This window comes from Meleagris gallopavo, chromosome Z (assembly GCF_905368555.1).
Source record: "Meleagris gallopavo chromosome Z, MGAL_WU_HG_1.1, whole genome shotgun sequence".
Taxonomy (NCBI): domain Eukaryota; kingdom Metazoa; phylum Chordata; class Aves; order Galliformes; family Phasianidae; genus Meleagris; species Meleagris gallopavo.
This window is the reverse complement of record NC_139435.1, coordinates 934,920-953,053: the sequence shown is the minus strand read 5'-3', so window position 1 is coordinate 953,053 and position 18,134 is coordinate 934,920. Positions and strand designations below refer to the sequence as shown.

Genomic DNA, 18,134 nt, shown 5'->3' with positions numbered 1-18,134 from the left:
AACAGCTGGGAAATCTCAGATGCAAACCCTTGGTTTCACCTGTCTAGTTTTTCTGTAGTCTGCTATAAGAGCAGGAGCTGTTTGGAGGCTGCAGAGCCAAGCTGGGCTTGATGATGACTATCAGCTTCCAAAATGAACAAGAAGTGTTATCTAGGGTCTGACAAAAGTTACTCCTTTAAAGTGTAGGTGTAGCTTTTAAAAAGCTGCTTCATGCTTTGAAAATCTGATGCAGCTTAAACAGCAAGTATCAGAAATGAGGGACAGCAAGCAGTGGCAGGGTAAGGAGAATAGGGATGTATGGGCTCTGTCTTCTGGGTTTCCTAGCCTGCAAAAGAAGGGAGGGATAGCAATGGGAGATCGTGGCTTGAGAACTGTGAAGGCTGGACAAGGCTGCTGACTCAAGTAATGCTCTAACATCCTTCTTCCCTGTGAGTCTTGGCTCATTGAGGTCTTGTAGTCAAGCCTGGCTGAGGGAAAAGCATGGCAGAGAAGTTATGTTTGAGTTTGGATGAAAACAGCCTTTGGTTCAGTTAACACCTTCTTGTGCAATCTTGTCTCATCATGACAGTCAAAACCACTGATTATAGAGAATGATGTAGAATGGATTTCATTTGTATGTTTCTGAGAAAAAGTTAGCCAGCAGATAATTATTTTGCCAACAAATAAAATGATGAAGAATAGTCAGAACACAAGCTGCAGACCTGAATCTTTTCAGCCTTTTTCCCTCTTCTGGCACTGCTCCTTATCAAGTTTTCTTCACATCTTATTGACTCTGTTTGAATATCTGTTAGTGCCTCTCAAAGTGGTATGAGTGCAAGAGACTGCTTAGTATGTTCAAGTTGCTTATTTGTCAACAGTCATACTCAGTCTCCCCTCTGAAAATGGGTCTTGAAATCCAATTTGATTTCGTTTTTTTCTTTGTTGCTACAGATACAAAGGCTTTAAAGGCAACTGCTCAATTTCCTTCATTGAGCAGTTCAGAGCCCTCCACCAGTGCAATAAGTACTGTGAGATGCTGGGTCTGAAATCTCTCCGATTCACTCATCAAAAACAGAGGAAACCAACTCCCATGAAAAGCAAAACTCTACCAAACTCACCAACTATTAAGAAAACAGTGTGCAAGAAAGCAAGAGAACCTAGAGACTTCACAGCTTCAGAGCACTGAGTAGCACTGTCCCATCATGTGAAAACTCCTCTTGGGGATACGTAATAGTGGTAGGCACCAATGTTCTTACAAGAGAATAACATTTGGGGATATTGTTATGAAGTCATCCTAATGCTGATGGCAGCAACAAAGGAAGGAGATGATTCTGTGATGTAGAAACCGGAGATTTAACACAAGAGCAAGATTTTGAAGATAAACTCAGCCACCTGCCTGGATTATTTTACAACTTTTCTATGCACTGGTATCTGTATATTTTGAGTCTTGGCCATTGAATGAGTCTCCGGAGAACATCTTCCCTTCTGTTTGTGTGTGCATGTGAACCTGTGGTTCAGCTGCAATGTAAACAGCAAAATGTTTAAGATGCCACTTAGTAGAAATTTTGCACAGTATTGTTCAGACTGTTTTCTAAAAGTTATTTTCTCTCCCAGATCTCTGCATGTTGTACTGCAACTATCTTACTATTTTCATAACAATGTTTTTTCCCACTTACATGTCTTTCAATACAAGAAAAAACTATTCATGATTGGACATCTGTGTCTTCTCCACAAGAAGATTGCTAGGATCTTTAATGTTCTCACAATGTGATGTCATCAGCTTAAAATTCGGTATCGTGTGTGATTCTCCATAGCATTCCATGCTTCCCAAGAAAGCTTCCTTGACTCTACAGTTATCCCTGTGGCACAGTACTTTTGCACGTGTACCAATCCTATTGTAAGATAGAGGCTCAGAGTCTGCATGTTGCCAAACAGCTAGGATGTGAAATAAGCCATTGGAGATGGAGGATATTTCAATATCTTGCAATATAAAGAATAAGTAAGTCAAGTGGCTTTTCTGAGTAGTGTGGAGTTGTTTTTAAAGTAACATGGGAGGTATGTTGGGACAGTACGTGACTGCTGAAGAGTTTTGATTTATTGTTATACCATTTATCCAGCGTACCAGCAAAAGGTAGTGTGCCTCCAGATTTGGCAGATTTGCTGCCAAAGGAGGGAACTATGCTTGTCAGAAACTGCAGCATATTTCCTGAATGTTGCCAGTTAGAAAACCCAACCTATGGTGCCTAGCACCTGGAATAGAAACATCAAAAATATGGCAGGCTTCTTATCCCTACTAAATAACAGGTGGTGCAAGGAACCCAACACCTGAATGAAAGTTTGGAGTGCAAGGAAGGTCACTGCTGAGAAGAAGAAATTCTGGACTGTGTTCTACTTTGTATTGATGAGCAGCGGGTGTCAAGTAGGAAACAAACTGTTTGGGATCAATCGACATTGGGATCAAGTTCTCTGACTGCAGTGGAGATGTAAACATCTAGAGTTGTTGTCGACTTGAGTTATTGCCCTTCAGTGCAGTTACACATGCAATTACATTGAAATATAAAGACATTAATAGCTGCAGAAAGTAGATAACAATTACCCTTGGTTAAAGCCAACTGAAATTTATAACCTTGTTCTACGGTGATTCTCACAGGTCTCACAGCTCTGAGGCATATCTAGGGGAAGTAGAGAATTGAGTCTTTGCCTTTTCTTTTTCTTTCTGTTTCTCAGAATCACAGAATTCTGGGGGTTGGAAGGGACATCCAGATAACATCATCCCTCTCTGGGCAGCCTGTTCGAGTGATCCCCTCTCAGCCATCTCTTCTCCAGGCTGAACAGTCTCAGGTCTCTCAGCCTTTCGTCATAAGGGAGATGCTCCCCGCCACTCTGCATGGACTCCTCCTAGGAGATCCCTGTCTTTTGAACCAGGGAATCCAGACACAGTATTCTGGATGTGGACTCACTAGAGCAGAGTAGAGGGGGAAGATTGCCTCTTGACCTTCTGGACACGTTCTTTTTAATGCACACCAGGGTACCACTGGCTTTCTTTGCCACCAGGGCACATTGCTGGCTCACACTGCTGTTTTCTTGTTGGCCCATCCTGTTTCACGCTTGCTTAGCTGTCTGCTCTGACCTACAGGCTGTCTTGTTTGTCTGGCAAGTAGGAAGTCTGTGCCAGGAGTATCTCCTTCATGCCGGTTCCTCTCAACAATTCCTTACTGACATTTCTGGGTCTAACAACAACAATAAGCAAACTCCAATGTGCATATCAGAAATAGGTGGGAAATGGTGCTTGATACACTAGCTGTCTGCCTGTCTCTATATTTCCATGTCAGATCTGTGGGGGAAAAAAAAGGCTGTTAATAATTGCTGTCCTTTGTAGACTGATAATTAGGCACTCTTCCCACCTTACTTCTGATGTTACAGAACATACAAATATATCACAGAGCATCTGAGAAAATTGTTTGAGAAAGAATGAAAGCTGAGAATCTAATCTCAACTTTATACAAAGATCTGGACCATGAAATCAGACAAACATGGATGAAACATGCAAGAATGGAAAGTCAACAAAGCTTCTACTAAACATCTCTTCTTAAAAAATAATTAACTGCATGAATATCATGTAGACATTGAGGTTTTAGAGATAAGTCCCTGGAGGTGTTCAAGGCCAGGTTGGATGGGGCCCTGGGCAGCCTGGGCTGGTATGAAATGTGGAGGTTGATGGCCCTGCATGTGGCAGGGAGCTGGAGATTCGTGATCCTTGAGGTCTCTTCCAACCCGTGCCATTCTGTGATTCTGTGATATGTGTTGCTATAGATAAACTGATAATCTAACCTGATCTTTCCCAATTTTAAGCAGATTAAAAATATCCAGGCTCCAAAGGAAACATTTTCAATAACACCAAATGGATTTCAGAGTGTAAATCCATGTCTGCAAAATACTAGATGTCAGTTATCTTTTGGCTACAGGTGGGTGATACACCTTATCACCAGTGGAAATTGGCTGCCCCAGTTCCTTTTGAAATTGAACCTTGAGACTTCTGAAAATTCTTTCCCAATGGTCAGAAGTGTTCAAAGGCAGCAAGTTTCAACTGCAGGATTTGTGTCTAGTAATTTCTCGGATGACTGTATCACTGCAGCTCTTTGATACGTAATCTCAGCCTTAGCACACACATCAGCTTCACAAATTGCTTGACCCCAGCTCTCCAGGGGAAGCAATTTTGGAAGGCAGCTGTTTCATTTCATGTTGTGCCTTGAATACTTACCCACTTGATGCAGATTCTGAAAGGAAGACAGCATTAGAAAAGACAGTATGTTTCCCACTCCATCCCTCATAAACCATGTAGTAATAGAAAATTGCATACAATTTGTAGCAGGGGAGCTTTTCCGAATAACTCCCGCAGTTCAATCTCACATCATCCAACAGTGAACTGTAGGAATACATCTACATTATGTCTTAATTTTTTTGCCCTTAGAGAAAGTTCAGTATACCCAACACTCGTGTGGGTGCTGTAAAAGTCATGTTGCTCTATAATAAAAAGCTCAATAAATAGGTTTTTATTTGGGGTTTCAAGAGCACAGTAGCTACAACAGGGAGAGACGGTTAATCTATACTACTATAGAGTACTAGGTGAAGGTTTGGAACTGTTTGCACACGTCAGTGTTTGAACACTTTAAAATGGATTTTTTAAATAATATTACAAGTAGAACCTTGGGAGCCTGCACATTCCACCAGTGAACTACCAGTGGTGACTGATATTTTGCATTAAGCTGTGGTGTTACTGCCAATTGTAGAGCTAGTCCAAAATGACAGACTTAATCTGCTGCTCTTTCTGGATGCTGTTCTTAGGCAAGTAACAGATGAGGTTCACTGAGTGGGAGGAGAGAAAGAACATAAGATGTTCTTCAAATGAGAAAAATTGCAATACCAGTAAGGAGAAGGGCAAGCGAGGCTGGCACAAGCTCCCTGGACTCTGCAGGCACAATGAGGGGGGGAAGGGATTTTCTTCATTTCTCTCTCAGTCAAAAGTTGAGAAGACAAGGTGCTGCTATGAAAACATTACCTAGACAGTTGTGCAGACAAGGTCACTTTCACTTTCCTTTGTCAGAGCCAGAGAAAAGAGGAGGAGTTTCTGCTCTTTTGCACCCCCCCAACCCCAAGCTCACATGCACAAATATTGCTTCAGATAGCAGGAAATTGCCTGCAAAGACCTTTTTTAAAAATAAGCCAGCTCTGCTAATTTCATTATGATAATAAGCCATAAATTCTATGGGTGTGAAATTACTGTGACCTAGTGAGTCTTCGGCAGCACAATACTGGTTCTGGGAGTCTTTCTGTTGCTGCTGTATTCTAGTTGTGTTGATGGATGAGTGAGGCTGTTTTGTAGCAGTGACAGAACAACGTGCCTTGTTAGTATTAATGGTCAGTGGTCTAGCAAATGCCCTGTTCTTCTGTGTTTGTGCTGGATATTTTGAGTATGGCCCTCTGCATTCTGTTCTTCACCTGCTCCTTTCAGAGAAGAGATAGGATCCAACCTTACCCTACATGGCAGCCCAGCCCTTATCTTTCCTTTGCAAAGATCATATATAGCACTGTAAAATGAAAAGGAACAGAGCTGAAAGCATTTGAAACCTGAATAAATTATATTCCCAGTTAGATGTAAAAGCTTTTTATCAGAATTTCGAAAGGTGTTTTGTTTGAAAATCACAATCATCTCAGCCAATTATTGTTTGAAACATATGTGTTTTACTTTGGTGCAAAAATAAGATCCAGGCTTTGACTTCATCAGGTAATTGGCTTCAGTGCTCTAGAGCTACGGTCAATCCAACAGGAAAATCTCAGGCCAACCTTGTTTTCCAGAGGTAATCACAGCTGCATTGACTCCAACATAAAATCAACATGCCTAACACTGGTAGTGTGATTCCTTTAGGTGACTCTTGTGTGTTCTGCAGTAGGGATCTGGAAAGGCACATGGCAGGGTGTGCTTTTCCCACATACAACTGTGGGTCCACTTATAAAAGGAGTCTTCCTGAAATGAAAAAAGCTTATTTATTCCTCAGTACAGCAGATAAATGTATTGCTATAATTCGTGTACTTCTCTGACTTGAAGTCTCATCTACCAGTAGCTATTTAGTGTGATAATGGCGTTTGATAGACTGGACACAAACACCATTGTCACACTCCACAGCTCTGGCAGCAGATTGTTAGCCCGTGGTAGTAGAAGTAACAGGCACACAGCATGGAGACTTTGGAGATCTGCAAAACACAGAAAAAGACCATGTGTGTGTGATACTTAATGTGTAGTACCTCAGTGTTCTCACCAAGGGTGTGAGAAATAGGACTCAGTGTGTTTGTGTCAAGTAGCTGCAGTAATCTAAAAGATAAGTATCTAAAAGATAGGTAGCTTTAAGTGTGCACTTATAGACAAAGGAAATGGATAGGCGCCTTGAGGAAGTCATCCGTCTGGTCTTAAGGGATTTTGGAGAGAGGGATGAGTCATCCTCCACGGGGACTGGTGCCTTTCTTACTGATGGAGTCAACTCAGAGTAAGTGCTTTACTTTTATAGAGCTTTGTTAGATCATAAAGTCAACATGTTTCCCATATGCATGTCTTTGCCAGCACCGTAAAGCCAGCTTGCTTAGAAGGCAACAAGGTGGTCTTTGCTCCTCCTCCTCATTCATATCCAACAGTGAAGTAAGCAAAGTAACTGAGGTACACAACTACTGTTTCTTCTTCCAGAACAGTTTCTTTGTTTGTTTGACAGCACAGAGTGCTTTTCCACATTTAATCTGCAAATCAGGTAACATTTCTGTATATCACGCCTATTCATGGGCACTGGTCTAAGAGCACAAAATGCTTACTGAGTATCACCTTATGCACAGTGATTTGCTATACCAGTTCAGCTGTGTGTCATCAGCACATCTGAATACTGCAAGGATTCTGAACATGCAAATAATCCGAAGAGGAAATAGAGAAAGAAGAGCCCGGGAAAGGAAGCAGATTAGAAAATAGAGCCCAGGTACCCTTGTACCTTGCTCTTCTCTGCAACTCCACTTTCTCCTCAGTCTATAAAGGGTGTCCTCTAGTGCGATGTCTCTGCAGGAACATTTTGGGTACTAACTGGAAGAAACAGTGACCTATGCAGATCGAAAGTAGCTTTGTGAACATGCAAGCTGGGTAGTGAATGTTCATCAACATCTGTGGTAACTCACTCCCCTGGTGCTGTGTCATTCTCACACAGTAACATCCTTAGCACCTCTGCTTTATTCCCAGCACTACCATCACACCTTCCAGCTGAGAAACAAAAGGGAGAGGTACACACTTCTATCTCTGACTCCTTTTTAAAATCTAAATATTTGACAAAGTCATGTTGTCTAAATGCAGTATAGCTATGAAGGAAAATCACATTTCTGCCCTTGTTCAGAGCAAGTGGTCACTGATCTAAATATCAGCTTCTGGAAGAAGGAGGAAAGGAATTCCCTAATGTGAATCAGGGCATGCTGAAGCTGATGAGAAGTGCAGGTCTGTGTGTCTCAAAAGAAGAGATTGTGTATGGGCAGCTACCACCAAGTCCACTGAAACACTGGAGGTGGCTGGGGGGAGGACAAGGCTCTGAAGGAAAAGGTTCAGCACAAGAAGCTGCTCTCCTGATGAGGTACAGATTGAGGGCTGCCACAGAAACAGCAACCCTCAAAAGCTGAAGTGTCAGCAGAGGAGAGATGCACAAACTGTCCTGCTGCCCACATGGGTTGAACACACCTGAACCACCAGCACACCCTGCACAGTGTAACAAGTATTTTTTCTGCAATCCTAACCTTTGGATGCAACTTTTTGTTGTGGTTTTTTTTTTTTTTTTCTTTTTTCTTTTTTTCTGGAAACTTTCTCATAAACACAATCTATTTCAACCTGTGTGGATCTGCCCATGCAGACTGACAGTCTGCAGAGCTCTGGACCAGTTTAACCACTGATTTACAAATGCATATAATTGAACCTATGAGTAAGCGTGATTGGCAGCACGAGCTGAGTTCTGAGCAGCCTGTGGCTGGCAAATAGCAAAGCTATGAGTGGCTGTGAGCTGCTTACCGTGTCAGATTGCTTTGAGTTTTGAACATGACTACTACAACTGCTCTGCTATGCCCACTCTTGCAAGGAAGTTTGCCTGTAGGCACTTGAGCAGGCCTGAGACTTTTCCAAGTGCTTTTCACTTTGTACTGACTTTAAGTCAGTAAGTTAAGTAAGTTTACGTGCAGTGGGGGAAATGCATAATAGAATGGTGGGGTGGCTGCAGACCCACCCACAGGTTGTGCCACCAGAAAATCACAGCTACAGAAGAGCCATGTCCAAAGGAAGGGAAGGACCTGAGCACATCCCATGCATCAGAACAGCACTGAGTGCTCTGAATTAATGATGGGAAAAGCAGTTACACCCAGAACACTTGATATCCAGTCAGGGTGCTGCTTGCATTTGCATACTTGCATTTTTAATGAACGTGTCTCTTCTTTAGCTACTGATAGTTGGAATCAATGCCACGGGGATATACAAATACTGTACATTTCTTTCTAACTCATCATGGTAGCACTGGTCTTCCCCACCTTTACCAATACACATTTTACTCAGCATTAAATCTGCATTGGAGAAGAAAGGTAAGACAATCCTACTCCATTTAAGCCCTCCACGCAAAAGTGAGTCAGTTGCTGGCATATGCAGAGCCACGAGCAGCAAGGCTCTGGCAAAGGCACCTCAGGGCTTTGCTGTGAAATACAGATGGCAGCCAGAGAAAGAATGCAACTGCAGCAGGCAGCTTCATAGTTCCACAGCTACATGGAAAAGGGAATATTTCCAAGAACAAAAGGTAGTGAAAGAAAGAAACACTGCAGCTTTTAGTATTGCGAAGGAGCAAGAAAACGCAAAGCAACAAGGGAGCAGCAGTACAGGGAGAAAAACACACATTGTCACAGAAAAAAATTCTCCTTTTTGCTTCTCTTCTATTATCAGAATGTTTGAGTCACGAAGAAAATTGCGAACATGAGAATTTTTCAAGAAGCATCACAGCGTGGATCACAACATCTGTCCTTTTCATACCTTCAGGCTTGGAAGCATCCCTGCAAGCTGGCTATGTTTACCACCAGCTGTATTTTCTTCCTAAGCCAACCTAATCCCTTTAATAGAAAGTGTGGGCTGAGATCACTGTGTACAAGACACTAAATCCTGCTAAATTAAACAGGCCATTTGCAGATAATTTGTTATTCCAAAGTGCTTCTTATTCGAAAGACACAAGCACTATTTTCTTTCTGTTAGTCCGTTTTATCATTCCTTTTCCTCACGTGAATCAAGGATGGGAAGGCACTTACCATCGCAGACAGGGGTCCTGTGGTGTGCCATTGGGATCTGTCAGAACTGAGGTGCTGTTGTGTGACATGTTGCTGAAATCATTGTGCCCGGATAGCTGGAGAACCTGGTTTTCTTTCATGGGATCACAGCAGTGGTCAGCTGTTCAAGGCCTCTGTTTCCAGGGGACACCTTTGCCTCGCCCTTTATGGGATCCTGAGGTTTTAAAGTAAACAATTCATTCTCTTTCTGATAAGTCATATTAAAATATTGATCTGGGGGGCAGGGGATGGCTCTCACTGCACAGAGCCAGGATCACCTTTATTCAAAAGGAGTAAGGAACGGGGGAAAAAGACACGAAAGCTCCCTTTTCTCTCCTTTTTTGATGTGGGTTTCATTTTCCAGCGTCCCTATGACTTGGGAGAAAAGCCTGACTTCAGCTAAGAACAGTGATGGCTAAATCAGGAATTATACACAGGCTTCAGGACCTCATCCAGATAATCAGCAGCCAGACCGCTGCTTAAACCTCCAAATTTAACGTGTTTTTAATTGCAAATTTTTGGTGTAGGCTGCTATGGGATCTGAACCTGAGAGTTCTCTAAGCGTAAGTTGGGGTCCCACTTCCAGTACAGTAACCTTCCTGAGAGTTAATCAGCTGGTGCTTCACTGCTAATGTTGACTGACATGCTTCTATTCCACTAGAATACAAATATTTTGTAGCAGACTTAAGGAAAATTGACGTCGAAAAGAAAATATTGGAATTATCAATATAACACCTCACACAAGCAAAGAATCAGGTGGCTTTACTTATTCTGGATGGATGTGTCCATTTGGCAGGTGAAAAACACTGGAAAATCAGACGTGGAAGAAATTCTTTACCTTGCATCCTTCTTGCATTCAAGCTTTTCTGATAGCAGACCTCAAACAGAGCACACATACATTTTCTGTCCTTCTTAAGGACCTCACCACTGCCAGAATAAGATGAAACCATTCAGTGCATATGGACTCCAAGAATCGGAGCTCTGTTTTCATGAATACTTACCACTGCATTTATAGTTCAAGAATAATTTTTTTCCCTTACAAAGAACTGCAGAATCTATCATAATTAGGGCAGTATGGTGACGTATTTCTCTAACATTAGCTGTAAAAGCAATGCTGTTACCTAATGCATATGGTACAACGACATTGCTCTACCATTTCCAGTTTTGTTAAAGACTTTAATTAACAGCAAGCACAAATGAATAATGTGACAGGTGATAGATAGTAGGAAAGTGAAGAGTGAATGAGACCAGAGAAGAAAGCACATGCTTCAGCCTCTGTGTCGGGGTGTTGGAGAAGGGTACTGAATTAAGAGTTTGGCAAGAATACAATCATAGACTGCTTGTTTTTAGTCAAAAATGTCTCATCTGGGATAAATACAGAGAAGGTGCAATTAACAGTGGTAGCAGCAGCAGCAGTAGTGGTGGTAGTTCATGGTCCGTTCAAATAGTAAAACAGGATCTGGGGAAAATACTTATTTAGAAATTACTGTAAACAGCACATGTTGTTCTCAAAATACAGAGATGCACCTACATGAGGTGTCTGTCAAACAAGAGAGCAAGAACACCTTCATGAAAAACAAAACAGGGTGCCGCATGTTCTCCAAAAACAGCAGAGAAAACCCAGCATGTACTGCTGCTGGTCACAGAGGAAACACCACTTACTGGGTGTTTCTGGGGTTGTGCTTCTGAATAGAAGCTCTTCTTGAAACGGCAACCTGCCATTGTAAGTGAAGAACAGCCCACTCCGTGCAGAGCACTGGTGGGAGTCTGAAGCAGCATTGCAACATTCGTTAGTGTTGCAGTCCGGTTTTAGTCCAATTCTTTGTAATTAAATGCCAAATTATTTGGAAATTCCTGAAAAAAAAAAAAAAAAAAGAAAGAAAAAAAAAAAAAAAACCAAAAAACCTGCTTTGTTCAAATGTCAGCAAAGGGGACACAAGGACAAACGTGCAATATGCATTGCGCCCAATGGCCAAATTCTTGCCTTGAAAGTATGTAGGGATGACCCAAATCAAAACTATCATTGAATTTCAATCTGACTTTGAAGGTGGCATTGCTCAGAGCAGAGAAGTGGGCCCTATGACCTCCCAATGTCCTTTCCCACCTAAAGTTCTGTGATGCTCTGACTCCGTTTTATGTGTGCAGCTGCTGTTAAATTTGTGTGTCACTGTGCAAACACTGAAATTTGGTCCATCCAAGGGCTCTTTCCTGTCACCTATCTTATATAAGATACGGAGGATGTAAAGTGCAAAACAGAACTCTGATGAAGGTAACCATTTCCACATGGAAAGAGTGAAAGAACACCAAAATTGAAGGAATGATAATGCAGAGGTATGTGGGTTGCTCTGAAAGTAATTCCTCCTGTTTATTTACAGAGAAACAACAAACAGACACGAAGAGCACAGTAACAATTGATAGAGCACATTTGATAGAGCAAATTCTCAACAACAAAACATTACTTTTCACCACAGTCACCACCATTAGGCAATTCACATGGATGAGATGACCAAGATGCTCTTTATTTCATGGTGTGACAGCCATTGGTAGTTGTCCAGAATGTGGCTTGCCTTTCATGTTGCTGTTGCCACTGTTGTGGACCAACATAGTAACACAGGAGGCATTACTTTTGGAGCAGCCCTTATATAAACAGGACTTTCCATTCTGGGAAGTTTTTCGTGCTGGGAAGTTTTAACAAACAGTAAGAAACTGTTTAAAAAGATTTTTTAAAGCACATTTTATCTCAAACTGGAGACATTCAAATCAGAATTCCTTTACATATCCTGAAAGGAACTTCCCTGAGTCTGTTTTTGTTCTTTTTATTCTATGCTCAAAGTCAGAATAGTATAAAATTTCCATAAGGAAGAAAAAATTGCAACGAGAAGGGCCACACTGGCAAGAGGAAGCGAGAGCTTTCTCTTTCCCCTGCTGGGGTGTACAAACACTTCATGCTATTCAGCTAACTTGCCAAAAGCCTCAGGTAATGCTGGAGTTCTGAGCGATAGACAACTTCAGAGGGGAAGGGACTTAATGTGAGAGATTCTGACCTGAAAAGCACGATGCTGTACAATTTAGAGATGTCAGAGGGTACTACAGAGGCATCAGCCCAAGGAGACTCCCATTCTGCAGTCCTGTTCAGACAGATATGTAGAAATTCTCTTTCCTTGGACTACAGCCTCAGAACATAACTGTTGCAGTGATAATCATTCACACATGAGAATTTGAGCTGTATCTGTATAGATCTTCGCCCCAGTTCTATCTTTAACGAGCATAGAATCAATACTCACAGTTTTATGCTGACATAGAATTGGCTAATCCATCTGAGAAAACCTCACCAGTTTCCAGCTGTGGGCATAGCTTGGTTTAAAACACTCAGGCTAATCACAGTCCAAGTTTTAGATCAGATGTTTTGATGTTGAAAACTGACATGTATTGAATTATGTGTCTGAATCTTCCCTTTGACATAAGCTATTCACTCCATAGCTATGCTGATCTTTGTCCCTTTTGGATATGACCATATAATTACTACAGGAATTCTTGGTTTGAAAGTGGGCAAAAATGGTGTTTGTTTATCTTTCTAACAGAAATTCTTACAGTATTCAAGGGCAACAAGCTTTGTGAACATTTAAGGAGGTTTGCTTTACCAGCATCACTGCTGCAGTATAACAGACAGAAGCGAAGTGCTTGTAGTGCTAGGGCAACTTATATCACAGCACTGAAAATGACATGACCTTTCTTAGTCAATGGTAGAGGTTAAAGATTACCTATTCTGGTCACTCTGACTACTAGAAAGATTAACTTAAAGCAGTATAAAGTAGAGCAAAGGTATTTAACCTGGAAGCCATGATCTCTCCTGATTACTTCTCGGACTCAGTAAACGAAATTGATTTGAATTTCCCAATCATCAAATTCATTACATCAGTTCTGAATCATCCTGGCGTTGCCCATTAAATTCACCATCTGACAGGTCAGACATGAATACATAAGGCTAAGGATTATCTTCAGGTTAAAAGTTAAAGCCTGAATAAGCATGTAATGTCCTTAAAATCTGTGTGCTTCCTGAGCACGATGGTTGTGGATAGAATTAAAATAGTCTCTGTGTGTGCAGATCCTCTCTCCCTTCCTGGATGGCACAGGAGGTCCATAGGCTTCCCTCTCTACATCTTTTCTGACCTTGGGTATCAGTTCATTGTGCTGCTTTACATCTGCAAGTCATAGAAACATAGAATCACAGAATGGCCTGGGTTGAAAAGGAGCACAATGCTCATCCAGTTCCAACCCCCTGCTTTGTGCAGGGTCTCCAACCAGCAGACCAGGTTGCCCAGAGCCACATCCAGCCTGGCCTTAAATGCCTCCAGGGATGGGGCATCCATAACCTCCTTGGTCAAAGTATGAGATATTTATTTCAGAACTTCAGCTCTAGGTCACCTAGGAGTCCAAATCCCAGGAGTACTTAATCTTCAGGACTTGACAGAATAAGCCAAACCTTTGCTCAGCAGTGCTGAGCCAATACCACCTACATAAAAAGGAGGGAAAGAAACAAAAAGGAAATAGACAACGAGTGCAAAAAGATGAAAAGACAGCACGTCAGCTCTTAACTGCTATTTGTTCAAACTTTTCCATGAGCAGTGAAGTTCATTCTGGGTGTGAATGGTTACAATGTGCTGTGCTTCACGTGAAACTTTTCTGCTAATACATTCTGAAAGAATTTGGTATAGGCTTTGACATAATCTTTCTTCTTTTTGTCTTTCTATAAAGAACAATTGCAAGCTTAGCAGGTGGCTAAAAAATTAGGAAGACAATGATTTGGTATTTCTGTGTTGAAAAGATGACCAGTTCTTCTGCCATCAGTTTGGCCAAGTTGATGATGATGGGAAAAAGAACTCCTTGGTGTAGGGCTATGCACCAGGAGTGCTCTGAGCCAAGGGGTAGCCAGGATAAGGATACTGAATACAGCTTAGAAGTTGCTTTTTTCTCTCTTATTTGTTCATAGAACCACTGAATGTCTCGGGTTGGGAGGGACCTCAAGGATCACGAATCTCCAACCCCTCCACCACATGCAGGGCCACCAACCTCCACATTTCATAGCAGCCCAGGCTGCCCAGGGCCCCATCCAACCTGGCCTTGAACACCTCCAGGGATGGACGGGGCATCCACAGCCTCTCTGGGCAGCTGTTCCAGCACCTCACCACTCTCTCTATAAAACTTCTCCCTGACATCCAACCTCAATCTTCCCTCCCTCAACTTCAAACCATTTCCCTTGCCCTGCTGTTATTTACTCTTGTTCCTCTCTATCTGTCATAATTAGTAATCTCAATGCTTTGAAGACAAAAAGTCTTTTGATTTTTGACAAAATCAAGAAGTCTTGATCATTTCACATGAAAATTGCAGACAACTCACTAGCTAAATGCAAACATTCCATAGACATCATATTTAATCTTACTGTGCAGTAGTGATCCTTCAGGTTACAAATTCATTTACTGTCCTATGCAGCAAGAAGTTGAGTTTCACATGGCTGTTCTTGGCCTAGATGTCATAACTCTACTGAACTGGAACAACTGTCATGATGTCCTGTTTTCAGGATCACAGGAAAATAATCCATGTTTCTTTTTGCTTTTTGTCTCTTTGGGTAATTGCATTCCTGTTGAAGTATGTCTGCAGGGGAGGATATGGGAGTTCTGGGTGCAGCTGATTCTGATTGCCAGATGAATGAAGGTGATGAGAGTCAAGCATCACGACTCTCTTTGTGTGCTAAGAGATTTCTACTGAGGAAATAGGACTAAAGCTCTTCCTGTGAAAAGAGTTGAAGAGCTCTTCGAAGAGAAGTAGGTTGTATTTGTAACTGATGAGTGCTGTGGGAAGAATGTTCTTTCGGAAAGCAAAAGCTGGTTTTCAACTTGAAACCTATTATGAATCCATTGGCTGTTGAAAATAAGTTTATGAGTTATATAGTTGTTGAGACAAAGTGAAGATGAGTGAGTCTTCAGTATTAGCCAGTGTGAGAGTGGCTCAGGGACCTTTCAGTAAGCCTCAGTCCTTGGATCCAAGGTGGACAGGTCTTCAGAACAGTCAGTGTTAATTGGAGAAGGAAATGTAGTGCACTGAGTATTAAATTTACTGGGTAGTGACAGCATTAGACTACTCGAAATTGCTCTTCTGTACTGACTCAGGTCGAAGAAACTTGGTATTGATGAAGCAAGAAAGATTTGTTCTAGGCTTCTAATCTCCAATTGTAATGTGAACACTAAGTGGTGCCAATACTCAGCAACTACAATTGCAGGAGTTATTGTTCCCTTGCTGTGTGTCAGATTTTGATGCTGTTTATAAAATGGACATATAGGGGTAGAAAGATGGGTAGAAAATGAGCTGAATTTAAGATAAATCGCCAGAAAACTTGCTTCCCTTTGTCTTAATGCCTGGAAATATACATAAAATTGCTGAGGGAGGAAAAATAAGTAAGTGTGATGTGAATTGAATCAGAGTTGGTCTCACATTGCCTGGGTAGGTGAGATAGGCTGGGTGCTGCACCTTGGTCATTTCTTGTGGTTAATACTGGAGGAAGGCTTTCTTAGCAAGGCTATTCAGAGCAGAACAGTGCAACTTTCTTGAGTTCAGCTCCTGGCAATCTGTGTGTTTGCAGTCCACTAACAAAGCAGCCTGCAAGGGAGCTCCCAAAACACTTGGCTGAGGTGCAATTCCAAAGGCGATGTTGACCAGCAAGGCTTAGGCATTCATATCCCAGCAATGCAGAAGGTCCAGGAGGTCTAGGCTTTGCTAAGGACCCATTTGTGCACTGGCAAAAGTACTTAGTTGTTCTTGAACAGGAACACTGACCTGGAGCCTCAGTAGTTGAAACAAGAGGTGGTCATCTCTGCTGTTTGTGAGCCCTCCTTGCCTGGAAACCTCTCACTAATGTGTTACAGGACAGCTGTAGAGTGTCAGACCTCCATGCAGGCATCAAGGTTTTGTCTGTGTAAAAGCAGTCTGGCTTGTGGTGAAGCTGAAGAGGTTGGATTCAGATGGGTTTTGCAGAGGAGCTCTTACAGCCTGTACGGAGTTTTGAGGACCGCTACTTAAGGGTGCATATCTCTGAACCAGGAGACTGACTTTGTCACTCTCTGACATGGGTTGAGAACGAACAACAGATGTGTCCTGCTGTGGAGTGTGCTGTGTCCTCTGTGGTGCAAGGGATGGCTCTGTCACAAATGCCTACAAACAAACTACGTCTGGAGAGCAGAGAAGTTGGCATTTCAGACGCTGAAATAGTGAGAGGGAGGTGATGTCACTTAAGTGTTGCAGGATGTAAGGTGTGGATCAGTTATGTTACACCTAGCACCTGACTGTATGTTGGATTTTTTGTTGAGTTATGTGGTTAAATCTCAAAAGTGAAGCTGATTGTAAATAATTTCCAAAGGTGTACACGAATGAAACACCAGAATGCTTCCTGCCAACCGATCCAGCCCCCTGGAAGGGGCTGCCCAGGGTCACCGTCCTTGGAGGTGTTCAAGAAACGTTCAGATGTTGTGCTGAGGGATGTGAGTTAGTGGTCAGTGTTGGTGATAGGTGGACGGCTGGATTGGATGATCTTGGAGGTCCTTTCCAACCTCGGTGATTTTGTGATTCTATGATTTGTCCTGGGTTTAAATGGGTTTAATAAGGGAAGATTACATCTGTGGTGGGTTCTCAGGAAACAGTGGCTCTTTCCTGCCCCGTGGACCATATTTAACCACAGTTCAGTACATGGGCCTTTTATACTGCAGTGGATGGCAGCCTGTGTTAATGCTTCTTGGTATCTTGCATATAAATCCTCTGTAGAGCCCTACTACACCAGAGTCCAAAAAACAGCAGCTTTTTTAAAAATTCTTTTTCAGTCTTTAATGGCCGTGTTTTTGCTGATGTTTGACAACATCCTCCCTATCCCTCACTGGAAATATCTGCCATGAAAACAGAAGCAGGCAATATTGTGGCGCTTCCCTATGTGTTTTCACAGACACCACTGATCTGCTGTGTGCAAACGTAGGCTTGTTTTTGGAAGAGACAGCTCCACGTGAAAAGGGAAGGGTTTTTCAACTCTCCTTGGTGTGGGAGTGTGGTAGGCACACTGAGTGTGTGAGTTCTTGTAGAACACGTGGTTGATGTAAAGCTATTAGGAATTAAGTGCAGACAGTGGGAATCGGCTGCCTTTGCTGTCACAGCACAATTCATATGGCCAGAACTTTGATTGCTGCGGCTGCACTGGTTTGCCAGGTGATACAGCATTGTGATCAGAATGTACTTAAAAGACAAATTAATTTATAACTTCTTTTTTTTTTCTTTTTTTTTTCCCCCATTGCTTCATTTCTTAATAACTCATTTCTTTGGTATCAGTGGTCAAAAGGGAAATGGATTTGACCAGTAAACTAGTTTGTAAAATCGCAGAGGTAGGGGAGTGGGGAAGAAAATTAGTTTGCAATAAGCACCCACTTGAAATATTTATATGCTGAAAAGAAAAAATACATTTTCTGAAACTCAACTGAGTTGTGACAGCAATCTTTTCTTAAAGCAGAATTGTTCTATTATTGTTTGTACAGAGACTGTATTTCGTATCCGCAGCACAGCCCACACAATGCAGTATGACTCTGCTCCTTGGCTGAGCCACTGATTCCATCTTGCTTTTGTTTTTCAGAACAAAACACATGCATCCAATCTACAGTTTTCCTTAAGTTGCAAAGTTTCAGGTACACTGAGTCTTAGAGAACTCATCATGAGCAGAAGCAGCTTGAATTTTTTGGCTTTTATTTTAAAAGCTAAAG

The 18,134-nt window shown here is 42.0% G+C and overlaps 1 protein-coding gene across 1 annotated transcript in view; it reads left to right on the top strand.

Moving 5' to 3' along the window:
* ALPK2 (alpha kinase 2) overlaps window positions 1-9,268 on the top strand; it is a 49,718-nt gene extending 40,450 nt beyond the window's left edge. Inside the window, exon 11 of the mRNA XM_085213453.1 lies at window positions 931-9,268. Coding sequence (XP_085069579.1) covers window positions 931-1,165 — 235 coding nt within the window. The 3' untranslated portion in view covers window positions 1,166-9,268. The remainder of the gene's footprint in view (window positions 1-930) is intronic.
* Window positions 9,269-18,134: the final 8,866 nt, after the last annotated feature.